The sequence below is a fragment of the Mesocricetus auratus genome, unplaced genomic scaffold (genome assembly GCF_017639785.1).
Source record: "Mesocricetus auratus isolate SY011 unplaced genomic scaffold, BCM_Maur_2.0 Super-Scaffold_4256, whole genome shotgun sequence".
NCBI classification, from domain to species: domain Eukaryota; kingdom Metazoa; phylum Chordata; class Mammalia; order Rodentia; family Cricetidae; genus Mesocricetus; species Mesocricetus auratus.
Window position 1 is genome coordinate 4229531 of NW_024429182.1, and position 16287 is coordinate 4245817.

Genomic DNA, 16287 nt, shown 5'->3' on the forward strand with positions numbered 1-16287 from the left:
TCTCTGTGAGTTCAAGGCTGGGCTGGACCAATAGCCTCTGAAACAATACAGAGAAACCCTGTCTCGTAAAAACCAAAAAAAAAAAAAAAAAAAAAGAGTGAATGGAACATCAGCGTGCATGCAAAGTGCTTAAAAGATATAAAACTCTGCCCACCCCACCCCCACCATGTCCCTTGTACCTAAAATGTACGATGACCCAGAGCTGGTCTAAAACTCACGGCTCGGCTGGACGGACTCCGCTGTCTGTTGAACACAGCTGGCTCAGAGCCTGCTGGCAGGAACATAGTCAGTTACGCAGGTTTTAGACCGCGTCTGGACGGTCTCACCCGCTGTTCATAGGCAGCCTTCACACCGAAGCCCTCTCCCTGCTCTGCCAAGGTCATCCTCTCCACTGCTAAGAGGGGCTGTAGTACCTACGCATTCTGGAGTGCAACCTCTGTGTGACTTTTCACATCTGTCCTTCCGTGACCCTGCACCCCAGTGTCACAGTGGAGCCATGCCATCCTTTGCGTTCTGCTTTCTAGTTGTGTCTGTGTCTCTACTGTTTTGTCATTAGTGAACTCACTCAAGCCTGTAGAAGTGGATTGCCCAGCCCGGTAGCTAAAACTGAAAATTAGATCAGTCTTAACAAAGGTTCAACTGTCCTCATTTCTGTTGGCAACCTGAAAAGCCTTCAAGTGTGTTCTAAAAATTCTTAATCTTCCTCACCAGGTTGGGTTGTCTTTTAGTAACTTACATAGGCAATAGAACTTCATTTTAAAGTAATTAATATTTATAGAAATAGTTGAAGAGAAATTTATTTTCATTATCCGCAAATATTCTATAATTAGGATGATGAGATGTACCTAATTGTACCTAATTCTTACAAACATTGGCCTATTGATTTTTATTAGTATAAACTAAAGAGAAAATCCACATTGGCTCTTTTTTTAAGATTTATTTATTTATTATGTATACAGTATTCTGTCTGCTTGTATGCCTCCATGACACAAGAGGGCACCAGATCTCATTACAGATGGTTGTGAGCCACCATGTGGTTGCTGGGAATTGAACTCAGGACCTCTGGAAGAGAAGTCAGTGCTCTTAATCTCTGAGCCATCTCTCCATCCCTCCACATTGGCTTTTTAAGCCTAATAATGAAGTGGCTGCCAATCTCTTCCCTTCAGTAAACTTTAGGACTCTGAGGCTTCTACCCCAGCTACATTGCTCAGTAGGGACCTTAAATTCAGAGAGAGAACATCAGTGTTGACCTCATTGTCACTAATAGTCCAGAGTTGCCTAGAATCTTAAAGTGCGGAAAATGCCTGCTTCATCATCAAAATAATGAAAAGTACAAATATCAGTAAATTTTACTAGTCTAAAAAGAGTTCCTGTTTCCTCAGCCAGGTTAATCTAAGTGATTTAGGGACAGCAACACTTACCTTGGCCTTCCAGTCAGACAGACAGACAGACCCCTCCTGGAGACCCAGAAGTGATGTCAGCTACTGCATTGTTCCAAAGTTGCTTGGAGCTGTGTTAACCCTGGTTTGTTTACCCGTTAGTAGTAAATTCTTTGATGTGAGGAAAGGAGAATGATAGACCCAGCCTTTACAAAGAAGCATAGCAACTGAGCTTTTTATTGGATTTGCTTAGGGCAGAAGAAAAAAGTGGCAGTTCATTTTGTAAAAGCCTAAAACCAAGAAAACAGGGAAACTCGCAAGTTTTAAAAGCTTGCCCAAGATAGCGACCGTCTCAGCCACTTGAAGATGCGTAGATGTTTGGATTCCCTGATAGTTAAAACTGAGAGGGGATATTTGGAGGTACCTGCCTCTCCACTTAGTGTTACACAAACTCTAGTGAAACGTTGAGACCCGGGACTCAGTTGCCGCAGCAAGCCAGGTCTGGTTCACAGACAGGTGTTGAGAGGCCGGAACCCCGAGAGCTTTACCCCTGCATCACACGCTGAACTAGCACAGCTCTCTCAGCCAAGCCTTGAGAAGCCAGCCCGTGGTGCTGAGTTGGTGATGGGCATCTTCGCCCCGGGGTACCGTGCCCTGTACCGCGTGGAAGCCTGCTAGACAGCCAGATGGACTAGACGGCTAAGACTCCTTTACCTCGGGGCTGATGTGAGAAGTTGTCTTTACTGTGGAACTAGGAACTGACACGAGGCGCAGATCTAGCGGCAGAGAGGAGGACGAGGAGGAGCTGCAGAGACGCCGGCAGCTTCAAGAGGAGCAACTGATGAAGGTTTGTCCGCGCGGCTGCCCCCAGTTCCGTTTCCTCTTGGCTGTGGGAGTTTGCTTGCTCCAAATAACTGCCGCGTGCACACCTCTGAGGGAAGCAGGTGGCGCTCCCAGGCCTTGAGGGCTTGAGATCCAGTAGGAGAAGCACGGCAGGCATCCGGGGATCCGAGGTGTGCTAGCCGTGAGGCTGGAGGGTTGGGGCTCGCAGAATGCAGGGAGCTCATGGCTGTGAGGTAGGCGTGCAGGTTGAAAGGATGTGGGAGCATCCCTGCGGGCCAAGATGGTGTCTACCCAGGTGTCATGCAGGTCTTGCTAGAGGGAGTTCCTCAGGATGACATATTGGTCCACATCTTCCCTCAGGACAGAGTAAATATCTGGGATGCCACCAAGAGCCGCCCCCCCTCTGCCCACTCCTTTTGGGTTCTTGCTTCTTGCTCTAGGACCTTTGGCATCTCAGAGTGCTAGTGAATTCCTGACTCTGACCAATAAGGGGCTAACAGAGGGAGCCCTTAAAGTGGTGTCCTCCACAGCTGTGAGGCATGCACATGGTGTCCCGTGAACAGGAGAAAGAGCCCAGAGAGCAGCACTGGCTTTGTGTGTAATGTGTACAGAACAGTGAGAGATGGGGTTTTAACGGTTTTTAAGGCAAACACTGCAATTTCTTGTTTAAGGATCCCCTAATCCATAGTCTCTCCCTCCTGTATCAAAGGCCATCAGATGTGCACACATGCGGAGGCCTTTGGGGGAGAGCCGAAGGAGGAAGGCGACCTTTTAATGTGGAGCCTGGCTTGGGGAAGAGAAGGTTTGCCAATGGAAAGGCTGGAGCCCCCATCCCAGCTCTTAGGGAAGCACAGGCTCCACCGAGCAGAAAGAGCAATAGTTCACGACAGTAACTGCATCGGGTTTCTTTTCCTTCTTCCTGTGGACAGCTCAACTCAGGCCTGGGGCAGTTGATACTGAAGGAAGAGATGGAGAAGGAGAACCGAGAAAGGGCGTCGTCCCTGCTGGCCAGTCGCTACGACTCTCCCCTGCACTCAGGTGAGCCACAGACCCCTGCCTTCTGCGCTCTAAGGGTGGTTGGAGCCACCTGCTGTGCACTCTAAGGGTGGGCAGAGCCACCTGCCTGTTGCCTAGGAGACAGGACCAGCTTGTATGGTCCTCTGACCCCTTGAGTTCCTTCCCAGTGTGAGATGCTGGCCTGTGTGAGTATGTAATGCTACAACTACGTAGGTCAGTAAACAATTTCAAAAAGATTGTCCCGTCCAGAGATGCAGGGGCGTTGAGCCTGAGATGGTCTGCCCCCTCCATGGCCAAGCTGCCTCTCAGATGCCTGTGCCCTCACGGATGCGATTCCGTAGCCCAGGCCAGCCCAGAGTCCCAGCTGTAGTCAGCTGGATCATCTCGGTGTCTTACACCCTTGGTTTCTGGGTCAGTTCCTGCTGCCATCCCATAGCACACCTGGAGTGTAGGCACCCGGTATCCTAGGCTTAAATCCTTTCTCTGCAGACTTCCTCAGCCTCTGTCTTTGAGTCTCCCATAACACGGAAATAGGATTGAGGGGTCAAAGTAAGAAGGTGCACCTAGTGCCTGTCTGTGGTGGGGAACCCCAGGGGCACCGCCAGCCTCAGCACCTGCTGGGTAGTGTGCCCTTCCTCCTCCTGCCTCTCCTCGAGATGATCACGTGTCTACTCGTGCACACTCCTCCAGAAGGCAGTGTGTTGTGAACACGGGACCCAGTATCACTTGAATGTGTTTTCCTAAGTCCTTGGATTGTACAAGATCACTGGCGATCTCACTGGAACACCAGAAAATTCTCTTACTTTTCTTCCTCACCCAGCTGCACATGCTCCGTCATCGAAAACTTCATCTCTCCCTGGCTATGGCAAGAATGGCCTTCACAGGGTAAGACTTCCCTCAGCTAGTGGTGTCTGTGTGTCTGTGTGTCACCAGGTAAGACTTCCTTCAGTTAGTGGTGTCTGTGTGTCTGTGTGTCACCGGGTAAGACTTCCCTCAGCTAGTGGTGTCTGTGTGTCTGTGTGTCACCAGGTAAGACTTCCCTCAGCTAGTGGTGTCTGTGTGTCTGTGTGTCACCAGGTAAGACTTCCCTCAGCTAGTGGTGTCTGTGTGTCTCTCCCTCCCTCAGTCTGTACTGACTTGTCATCAGAAGAGTCTGACTCCTTTCTTTGTGTGTTTTTACTTTTTGTTACGTTTTTTATTATTGTGCATGCAGGTCAGTAGGTGTGTGCACTTGTATGTGTGTGTGTGTGTTGCATACATGATGGTGCGTGTACAGAGCACGTACAGAGGTCAGAGGGCAACTTGTGAGAATCAGTCCTCTCCCTCCACCATGTGTGTCCCCCACGTTGAACTCGGGTCATCGGGCACGGGCACGTTCCTTTACACAGAAAACACCCCGCCAGCCCCTGAGAAGGTACAAGACACACTGCCACCTACCTGGTACATCACTTGGGGGTGATAAGCAAAATAAAATGCTTCTTTTTCAAGGAGGCTAAATTGGCTTCGAGTGGCCTGTGTAAGCATAAGTTTAAATTAAGCAACTTACAGTTTTTGCAATACGGCCAAAGGTAATCACTTGATTCATGATTGCGGTAAAGAGAGTTGGTGTAGTTAGAAGTTTCTTTCCCGCCTGGTCCCACTGCCGATTATCCCCAAATAAACACACGGACACTATATTAATTATTAAACTGTTTGACCGATAACTTAGGCTTCTTATTGGCTAGCTCTGTCTTAATTATTAACCCATTTCTATTAATCTATGCATTACCATGGGACTGTGGTTTACCTGTAATCCTGCATGCTACTCCTTCAGTAGCATAGTATCTCTGCCTCCCTCTCCCCAGCATTCTCCTCATCTGGTAGACCCACCAACACTTCCTGTCTGGCTGCTGGCCAATCATCAACCACTAAGAGAAACATGTATACGGAAGGACATCCCCATCAATTTGATGACAACCATCTTCCCTTACCAAGCCTAGAGTAATGACAATTGTGTAATCACTAGTTGTAATTTCTAGAAATACATTTTGTGAATGGGGCAGGGTCTCTCTATGTAGTCCTGGCAGTCCTGAAACTCAATCTGTAGATCTGGCTGGTTTTGAACTCACAAAGATCCACCTGCCTCTGCCTCCTGAGTGCTGGGATTAAAGGCACCTTTAGAAATACATTTGTATCTATAAACTTGCTCTATAAATGCCTTCTGGACAGTACCACAAATTGCAAAACACTGCAGTTTCACAATTTGAAGAAATAAGATAAATAATGACCATCCAGGATTTTAGCCTGGGCAGGATTCTTAGGACACATAAGTCTGTCCTCCCACCCCAAATCTAAACTGTCCACTGGATATTTCTCCCATGACGATGTCTTTCCTCATTGCAGCCGGTTTCCACAGACTTTGCTCAGTACAACAGCTATGGAGACGTCAGTGGCGGAGTTCGAGGTGAGGCTCCGAAGGGCCCTAACCATGACAGGGAAGCAGGGGAAACCGGTTATCACTCACTGCCCTTCTAAATGCGGAGCACTCTACTGAAGGAGCTTAGCACTAAGTGGAGTGTGGCCCCTGTCCCCAAAGGACATGTGGTGACAATATAGAGGGAGGGTGTTTGAATGATGCCTGGAGTTGAAGCTGGCATTTCCTGGCTTCAGGGGAAACCAGTGGTTCAGTGCATGAACTGATTAGGAGCACAGTTTGTTTGGGGCTGTCTTGGAAGCTGTGGTAAAATCACGGTGTTGCTGTTGGTGATTCCATGGTTCTCTGTTTTACTAATGGATTCCCCCACCCCCTTTTTCAGACTACCAGGTATGGATGGCTTTGTCTTCCCTGAGTCGGCCACACCAGACAGAACACTGATTCTCCAGTCCGTGCTGCTGCTTCAGGGGAGCAGTTTCTGTTGGGATGATGAATACGGTGGTTGGTTGTCTAACTGCTACTCCATAGCTGGAAGGAGCAGGCGTGCCTGGTAGCCAGGCCAAGCTGTCACTGCAGACCTTTTGAGTAGGGCATGAGCTGGGCCAGGTGTGAGAGGGCTCTCCTCTCTAGCTGCCCTGAGTTTGTCTGGGGGTAGAGGGAGTGACCTCATCGGCATGAGTGCAGATTTTTAGTTAACGGTCTCTCGGTGCTTAGGTGCGGCTTTTTCTTGGGTGTCCCCAAACGAAACAGGGCTCTCAGTCACTGGGAAAGAACCCAAACCCTTCCTTTTTCATCTTGTAAGACTGGGATTGGGAGTGAGAAGGGACAATAAATCCAAAGTAAGATAAAGACTGAAAAAGATAAGAGGGTGTGGCGTCACGTGTCCTGCAATCTCAGTACATCTGAGGCAGAAGACTATAGAATTCAGGGCCAGCCTGGGCTGCAGAGAGACAGACAGACACAGAAGGAAAACAATGGAAAAAGACCTCACAGGTTTTTTTAAATGTATGTATCCATCTACCCAGGCAGCCCAAATCAGAAAATATTAATCCATGATCTTTCTCCAACTTGATTACATGTCTCCCCTCTGTGTAAGGATCTCACTTTGAGAAATACACAGTAGTTAATATGACATGGTACGGGGATCTGAGACCCAACAGGAAAGCCAGGGAAAGTCAGTCCTTCCCGGGCTTCCGCTGAGAGTTAATGCTCACCACTGAGCAAGCATTTCTGTTGCAGACCCTCCCAGATGGCCACATGCCCGCAATGAGAATGGACCGAGGCGTGTCCATGCCCAACATGTTGGAGCCAAAGGCAAGTGTGACCGTTCCTTTCCTCTTGAGCAGGATTGCATGCGGTAGAGAGCTGTGGTTTCCTATCCGTTTGCTATGCTCAGGGTGCAAGGGCCACCTGGTCCCAGGTTGGCACACCCTGGCAAGCTTATCTTAGAGTGTTGTTATTCCTCTGTTTGTGCCACACCCAGTCAGCAGGTTTAAACCTTTGCTGCCCACAGTACTCTGCCCACAGTGAGGTACCCTATGACCTAGATGTGACCGTGAGACCCGCCATGTGCATTTCAAGGCACGTCCGATGCTGAGTGGAATGGCAGAAACCTGGTCCAGCTACTGTGATCAATATCGCCTAGTTTGCCGGAAGCTTCTTAGTGTTAGTAAAACATCTCGCATAGCGTGTTTTATTAGTCTTGGGCAATCTGACATGACTGGCTGTCCTAGCTCCAGAACATTCTGTGTCTGGTTGCCAGGCATGATGGAGCACACACCTTTAACCTTAAGGAGGGGAAGGCTGAACGGTCTGAATCTGAGGCCAGCCCAGTCTACATAGTGAGTTCTAGGCCTGCTCAGTCTACATAGTGAGTTCTAGGCCTGCTCAGTCTGCATAGTGAGTTCTAGGCCAGCTCAGTCTGCATAGTGAGTTCTAGGCCATCTCAGTCTGCATAGTGAGTGAGTTCTAGGCCTGCTCAGTCTACATAGTGAGTGAGTTCTAGGCCAGCTCAGTCTGCATAGTGAGTTCTAGGCCAGCCCAGTCTACATAGTGAGTTCTAGGCCAGCTCAGTCTGCATAGTGAGGTCTAGGCCTGCTCAGTCTGCATAGTGAGTGAGTTCTAGGCCTGCTCAGTCTGCATAGTGAGTGAGTTCTAGGCCTGCTCAGTCTGCATAGTGAGTGAGTTCTAGGCCTGCTCAGTCTGCATAGTGAGTGAGTTCTAGGCCTGCTCAGTCTGCATAGTGAGTGAGTTCTAGGCCTGCTCAGTCTGCATAGTGAGTGAGTTCTAGGCCTGCTCAGTCTGCATAGTGAGTGAGTTCTAGGCCTGCTCAGTCTGCATAGTGAGTGAGTTCTAGGCCTGCTCAGTCTGCATAGTGAGTTCTAGGCCATCTCAGTCTGCATAGTGAGTTCTAGGCCTGCTCAGTCTGCATAGTGAGTGAGTTCTAGGCCTGCTCAGTCTGCATAGTGAGTGAGTTCTAGGCCTGCTCAGTCTGCATAGTGAGTGAGTTCTAGGCCTGCTCAGTCTGCATAGTGAGTGAATTCTAGGCCAACTACAGCTACATAGCAAGATCCTGGCTTAATCAAAGCAGAACAAAGCGAAGGTGGTGTCCAGAGACTTGATGTCCTTGACACCTGTAGCTGGGACTCATTTCAACATGCCAGCTTCCAGAACACTGTTTTGGGCCCTGTTTGGTTGTATGAATTCATAAGTCTGTCATAGCTGAGAGTGTTGAGCCCTGCACAAAGTCACCCTGTAATCTAGTGGCATCATGTAGAGACAGCACACGTGCCGGCCACTTCAGATCTCTGCTAACTTTGACCTCCCTGACTCGGTCATAGTAAGTTAGTATTCGTACACTCAAAACACCGTTCCCAAGGCATAGTGCAACATGAGTCACTGGTGGGGAGCTGGGAATGTACAAGATTCTGTCCCTGTGCCTCAACACTGGAGGGTCTTCAAGCCTACTCTTGTTACTGTCTCCATCACGGGTGTGCTGGGCTTTAGGTTGTGCTCATGAATTAAATGGATAATGGTGTTCTAAGACAAGGTGTTTTTCTTTCTCAGATATTTCCATATGAAATGCTCATGGTGACCAACAGAGGGCGCAACAAAATCCTGAGAGATGTGGATAGAACCCGGCTGGAGGTAAACAAAATAAGTTCTTAACCTCAGTTAAGGATTCCTGTACATCTCCCACAACACACACACACACACACGCGCGCACACACACACACACGTGTGCACACACACACACACACCAGGGTACCTCTAAACAAATATAAATGTATATTCCAGGACAAACCTAAAGTCATGGGGACATAACAAGCAAACAAAAAAACAGTGTCACATTATGGGTGAAACAAAGAGCTAACTAGATCCTTGAGGATCTCCAGGAAATAAAACCATGGGATGGGAGTTCATAGCCACCCAGTCATCCTTCCCGGTAGTACTCAGCACTCCCTTAGAAACCGGAAGGTGGGGAAGGCAGTGCCGTCCTCAAAGTGTCTACAGTAAAGAGAGAGAAATAGGATGCTTCCACACCCAAGCAGAGAGGCCAGTGGTCCAGTGCATGCGCTCACATCTAACTCCACAGTTCGATCCGGGTGGAAAAGTGCCTGGTCACACTTATAATGCCCTAGAGACATGGCGTGGTTTCGTCATGTGTTTTGGAAATCAGATTGGTTAGGGCTGGTGTTGCAGCGTGGGCGTCTCTGTCACTCATAAAACAGTCCCAGGTTCATATCTGCCCCACCTTTATAGCTTTCTGTCTGAATGATTTTCTTTTTTGTTTGTTTTTGTTTTTGTTTTTTCAAGACAGGGTTTCTCTGTGTAGTCCTGGCTGTCCTGGAACTCGCTCTGTAGACCAGGCTGGCCTCAAACTCACAGAGATCTGCCTGCCCCTGCCTCCCGAGTGCTGGGATTAAAGGCGTGCGCCACCAACGCCACCACCACTCAGCTCTGTCTGAATGATTTTTAATTAAGAAACTGTTCTGTCTGCCCATCTCAGGGAGACTCAAGTCCATTCCCTAACACAAAGGAGTGCTTTTGAGGACGAGGTCAGGCTAGCTCAGAAGATTCTAGCCCGTGTTAAAATGGGGCTGCACAGGAGGTATGGCCAATGGGAGATAAGCGTCCTCCTCTCCTGGTGCTGGTCAGGAAGTTGTAGGGCTCTCCCAGGGACCACCCTGGAAGCCCCTTTCTCTGTGGCTGTTAGTATTATTGTCCGTTACTCCCTGTATCCTCTCAGTATGCCAAAGACCTGAAGTTATGGCAGCCACTTCCAGCATCACAAATCTGGCTAGCCCAGCGCTGAAGTGTAATAGTAGTGGCAGTAGCCTGCCAGCTGTTTCCTCCGGTGGAGAGGACGCCGTACCTGGCCATGTGTGGGAAACAAGCACCACAGAGAGATAGTCAGTCGCCTCTCTCTACCAGCCTGACTGGCTTTTCAGGATGGATGTCAGTGTCTCTCAGTTTCTGCAGGGAATCCATTCCAGGATACCCTCCCCCAAGAGACGACAAAAGTTTCCAGGATACCTTCCCCCAACAGATGACAAAGCTTGCAAGTACTTCCTCCCAATTTTAAAGAGCGTGATACGTATTTATGTATGTGTTGACCCCATGCATCATCTTGAATGCCTTAAGTCATCTCTAGGGGACCTGTACTGTTGAGTACAGAGTAAATGCTATGTCTGTAGTTGCAGCACCGTGTGGTTCAGGGCAGAATGATCAGGGACACTGTCGTTACACGCTCAGGTCAGATGCAGTTAGGGAAGGGACACTCGTGATCTATAGTGGATTGGATTGGGGATGCAGAAGTCACACCCATGGCTGGCGGGCTGTATTCGTAATCCGGAAAACACATCTCGGGGCCATTGCTGTGCCATTAGGGCTAACGCCTTCCTGCTTCTCTCTTGCCAGCGCCACTTAGCCCCAGAAGTATTTTGGGAAATCTTTGGGATGTCCATACAGGAATTTGACAAGTTACCTCTTTGGAGACGCAACGACATGAAGAAAAAGGCTAAGCTCTTCTAAGTTCTCCCCCAAATAACTGACAATCAGGACAAGGACTTTCAGTGGCGGCGCTGCCTAGAACATTGCATCAAGACCTGGAATCATCGATTGGAGAATTTATTCGCTAACCATCTCCCAGCAGCAGCACTGAGGGAAAGTCTGATCTCAGCACCCATGAGCCAGATCCCCGGGCCAAACAACAGTAACACCTGCTGAACAGCAAGGGGGTAGAAACTTCTGTGTTCCCAAACTCAGCAGTAACATTCACACATGACCTCTTCACGTGACTGTGTCCACACTGGGGCTTCTTTCTCCTTTATTCTCCCCCTTTAACCGATGTCTAACTTAGCGCTGCCTGTGCCTGTAAGAGCCGGAAGTGCCCTTAGGAAGCCCACGCGGGAAGGAGCAGCAGGGAGTCCTAAAGTATGGATCTGTTTATTTATGTAGCACCTTGGCTGAGGAGAGGCCAGCATTGATGTGGTAGCAAACAATTTAATCTTTCCTTGGCAGCCTCCCTCGGCTCTGCTGCCTGGGCCCTAGGGGAATGGAACTCTGGGAAACAGGTAGTTCTGAGCACGTGGTGGTTGAGTACCAGCAAGGACGATGGGAATACGCTCCTGTTCTCTTCCTGTGTGCCAGGACCTGGTTGGCCAACTGCTAGGGGAAAAAATTAAGAGAAAGGAGAAGGAAAAAGAAATGAAGGAAGCCCCATCACCCCAACCCCCCTGAACGTTGTTGGGTTTTTTTTTTTCTGCCTCTGACAATGTGCTCAGCACTTTCTCTTATAAACTGACAGGAGCTGGCATGCTCACCTTTGCATAGAAAGGAGAGGCAAAATGAGCCTCCAGATTGGTCCAGCTGCTGGTGGTGGGTGACTCTTGCCCATGAGTCGTGTCCCCTGCTGCCCATGTGGCATCTTATGGGTCAGGTCAGGCCCATGCTAGGATTGTGTTTCAGGGGCATAGACTACGGGAAGACAGGCTTTTCTCCTTCGTATCTGCAACTCTGCAGTAGACTGCTTCAGACAGATTTCATGTGGCCTAGTTTGTGCCCTGGCACTGCTGACATGCACTTGTGTTGTGTTGATGCCTGTGTGTAGCTCGCCCAGGGAAAGTTTTGTGAGCCTGTGTGCGCGCGTTGTACCCTCTGCTTGAATGACGGGGCCTTGGCACAAGAGCACGTGACCCAGATCAAGACTGAGGCTCTGGAGGGCGCCTAGAGACAGCACTGGGTTCCCCCTGCAGACCTCAGAAGGGAAGCTGGGTAGTTTGGGGCTCAGTGCATCTGTCTCACTAGACTCCATCCGTACTCCACAACTGCCAGTGCAAACTGGAACCCAGTTCTCTCATTAAAAGGTGTGAACGAGGCTGGGTCATCAGGACTGGGAGGAGTCGGATGACGACGTGTCTCTCCAGACCCCCAGGAAAGAGGTTAGGCCCCTCGATTCTTCTGCTCTGGGGCTCCGAGTTAAAGCCCAGGGGAAAAGCATTTGAATTCTTTCTCAGTCACCTCCCAGCACCAAAACGAAGACACTCCTTTGAGGATTAGAGTGACCGTCTGTCTGGCTGCCGACACCAGCAGCAAAGAACAAGTCACACAGCAGGCCTGTGATCTGTTTCTTTGGGTCACCCTGCTCCACTCCGGCAGGGCAATTAAGGATGAGAACTAGGCTCACAAGTCCACATATGTAGACCTGTTCGCACGCACTGCCTGAACAGCGTGTCCTGTGTAGAAGGGCCAGCTCCTCTCGGTTGGGAGGCGGGTTGCAAATGGTGGGGCCCCCCTGTTTTCATCGTTTTTCTCTCGCTGCTGCCCTGTCCAGCACTGGCGGCCTCAGCACAAGGCTTGTGTCACCCTGGCAGGGTGCAGGATGGACAGTAGGGTGCCCTCGGTGTTTCCCGGCAGGAGTGAGCAGAGGCGGCTTGCTGGGCGACTTTGTTTATCCAGTATGGAGATAGTGAGTGGCCCACCACGCTATGCACTGATTGTATGTTACTACTCACACTCACGCGGGTGAGGAAAACCACAGCACTCGGGAGACAGAGGCCTAAGCAGCGCAGTTGCTAAGATTCTGCACCTGCTCTGCACAAAGTTAACCTGGCTGTCTTGACATAGGGAGATTCAGCTGCAGGGGGTGAGGGACAGGGTCAGTCCTCCTCTTTATGTTACGGAGAACTTGGAGTGAGTTAGAGGACCTGCCTTGGGTGCAATGATAGCTGAAGAATTGAACTCCCAAGTTCTTGCAATAACAAAATAACAATAACCAAACCAAAACAAAACAAAACAACAACAAAAAAAACATCAGAACTCAGTGCCCCATCTAACTTGGGAAAATTTTTTTACGTTTCATATCAGCATACTAGTTCACTTAAATTGCATCGTGTAAAAAGATGTATTGCTAGAAAGCACCAGTAGGAACCCTGACCGCTCTGAGAAAGGACCATGCCAGGGTCTCACTCCATTCCCTTGCAGATTCCAGTCAGAAAGATACAGGGAGGGTGATCCGGTTCCAACTGCCAGACCTCAGGTCTGGGCTGCGGCGCCCTGTCTGTGATATTAAAGGCAGCCACATGATTTACCTTGCTTGCCCAGACCACAGCACAGGAGATGCATGTCCCTCACTTTACCCCACCTGCTGAACACAGGAAAGTCCCCAGTTGCCAACAACCCAAGCAGCTTCCTCACCTGGGGGAGAAGTCTACGTATGGCAGACCGGGTGCGCATATTAAGGGCTATGTTTCTTCCAGCGTCTGACTTGCTTGTGAAGTGCATACGGATTGCATGGCCTAGAAAGGCTTCTGTGGCCACATGGTAGCCTCAGTGCTTCCTCGAAAACCTCTCCAAGAGAGTCCGGACTCTCGTCGTCTTCCTGCACCACCTTTGAAAACAGCTAGCTCTGCATTTTCATACTCGTGTGGAGTTTGTTATAAGACATTTTTAATATGACTCCTTCAATAACTAAACACGTACTGCCTGCTCTCTGAAACCCCAAAGAGAAAAAGTGCAGTTAGTGGGTTCTAAGGTGCAAAAAAAGGGGGGGGATAGTTTTCTATCCGTTCTGTCCTCTGTTCTCCCCAAACCCTGATTCTGTTGCCTCCAGCCTGAGCCTTCTCTCCAGAGGCACAGCCCCACCTCTGCCAGTTCTTAGTCTATACTCGGTCACCTCCAGCGTGGAGAGGTTCAGCTGGCGATGTTTCCAAAACAGACTTATTTACTTTGAAGCAAACACCTTTTTCTAAAGATAGCCTCACCAGTGATGCTGTCAAATGTATCTGCTTTTGCAAGTTTAACGGAGTTCAGATTAACCTCTTTTGAGTCTTTGTTTCAAAAGAAAAAAAAAAAACCTCACGCAAGCTGAGAGCAGCGTTCCAGGGCAAGCTGCAGATGCCAGCATGCCTCCAGGCTGTGCGCTCCAAGAACCCTGCTCTGAGGATATTTCCAGTAGCTACTTAATCTGTGCTTTCTGCGTGCCCCTCCTCAACTTGGAGTCATGTTTCTTTCTTCTTTAGACAAACCAAGGCTTTGTATGCTTCAAGTTCATGTTTGTGCCCCCTTCAAAGACTTTTCTATCCAGAGAAAGACGGTCAGGGCTTTAGATTATGTCTTCCGGTGGCAATGTACAGGGAACAGGAAAATGAGCAAGGCTTCAGCCTCTACAAGATTGTGGTTCCCGTTTTCTTCCCACGGAGCAGAGGGAGCTGGTGACAAACAGACATTAGATTGCTTTCCCCTGTGCATTTAATGCTGCGGTGGATTCACAAAGACGGAGGGGACAAGTGTTCAAGTGGAAGCTTTCTAAGCCGGGAATGTGTGCACAGCGAAGTCCAGGCAAGCCAACTCTTTCTCCCAGAAGCTTGATGAAGTTGAATGGCAGTTATCATGAAATAAAATGCTTTTTCTGTGTCTCTTCCAAGAGTGACAGTCCCATGAATCACTTCCCACGAGTGAAAGAAAGACACAAGCCTGTATGCATTGACGTTCAGAAAGGTAATGATTAAAAATGCAAATATCTTACCTATGGAAGAGGAGACAGTTGTCCACAGAGCTGATGTTTGGAGGGGGGAGGGGGTGTCTCTGTACAGATGTGTCTGGTGGTAAATGTGGAGGTCTCCGAGAGATGCCAAAGACCCCTGCGTCGAATCTCGTCTAACGTGGTTAATGGGATTACTTTGACCTGCTGAAAGGCCCTCCCCACTCTTCCTCCCTCCCCCCCCACCCCCAACCCCTTGTTGCTGATAATGAAAGCAGATGCTCAGAAGTTGTTTTTGAGAAGCTGTGCTGTGTTCCCTGTGGAATCGAGGAGCTGGCGTGTGTCGGTGCCTGCACACCTGGCACCCGGGCGCAGAGGAGAGCTCGGCTGCAGGTGCCCTGTCCCCAAGCTGTGCGCTCTCCCAGCCTGCTCTGCACTCCTGTTGGCAGGCAGCACACCCCACTCTCTCATCACTGTACCCAACTCTGTGAATAAAGCTACGTGCTCCCTCCTTGAGCGCCTCTGGCATGGTTTTGTTTCCTGCTCCCACTGGCCGCCTTTGAAGGTTCATCCTATTTTCAAAGGCATCGCCCAACTTCCAGGAGCCAGAACAAAGAGAGGAGCCAGAGACACAGCAGGTGTGTTTTCTTTGTATGCGTGTGTGTGCATATGGGTAAGCATGTACAGGTGCAGTTGGTGTTAGATCCTCCCGTTGTGAGCAGCCCGGAGTGAGTTCTAGGACCTGAACTCTGGTCTCCTACAAGAGCAGCACACAAAATCCTAAACACGGAGCCACATCTCCATTCCACCTGGTATTTTCCCATCGTATTCACTGGTGACAGGACATGGATCAAACAACACAAGTGTTTTCCAGAAGTCTGTCCAGTCATTCAGGCCACAGAGACAAAGTTGACTAGAGATAAATTATCAACTGGTGTCTTAGGATTTTGACTTCTGTGAAGTAGACACCATGACCTCTGCAAGTCTTCCAGAGGAAAACATTTTGTTGGGGCTGGCTGACAGTTTCAGGGCTTTAGTCTGTTATTGTGGCTGAAGCATGGTGGCGTGCAGGCAGACACGGTGCTGGAGAAGGAGCTGAGAGTCCTACGCATTGATCCACAGGCAACATGAAGTGAACTGTGTCACCGGGCACAGTTTGAGCATAGGAGATTTCAAAGCCCACCCCTCCCCTGCAGTGACACACTTCCTCCAACGAGGCCACACCTCCTAACAGTGTCACTTCTTTGAGGGCCGTTTTCTGTTCAATGCCACAACGGGTACTCGGTGGCACTGAGGCTGTGAAAATCCCTGGGTTCAAGACCCACCCACAAAAAAACAAAACATCCAGTAGTGATCACAGCTAGAACTGATGCTTGACAATCTTAGATAAAACTGAAGACTTGAGGATAAAGCTTTGAACCACTGTGAGCATTGCAGTCACCTAGAACACAGTGGGGGGTGTCTTTCAATCCCCTACCTTGTTATCAACCCTTGTGTGAAGAAAATCTCCCTCCCATGGGAGCCAGAGACAGGCTGGTCTCCAGGGCAGTTAGCATGTTGGTTCGCTGCTCTCAGAGAACAATCTTTTTTTCCCTCCGAATTGTTCATTTAAACTAGAGACAAGCTTATCTTACATGTCAATCCCAGCTCCC

At 49.4% G+C, this 16287-nt stretch overlaps 1 protein-coding gene across 1 annotated transcript in view; it reads left to right on the forward strand.

Moving 5' to 3' along the window:
* The window catches only part of Ablim1 (actin binding LIM protein 1), a 144365-nt gene extending 129219 nt beyond the window's left edge, over window positions 1-15146 (forward strand). The window contains 8 exon segments of the mRNA XM_040742308.1: window positions 2135-2226; window positions 3152-3260; window positions 4060-4124; window positions 5622-5682; window positions 6035-6042; window positions 6892-6966; window positions 8719-8799; window positions 10573-15146. Coding sequence (XP_040598242.1) covers window positions 2135-2226; window positions 3152-3260; window positions 4060-4124; window positions 5622-5682; window positions 6035-6042; window positions 6892-6966; window positions 8719-8799; window positions 10573-10686 — 605 coding nt within the window. The 3' untranslated portion in view covers window positions 10687-15146.
* Window positions 15147-16287: the final 1141 nt, after the last annotated feature.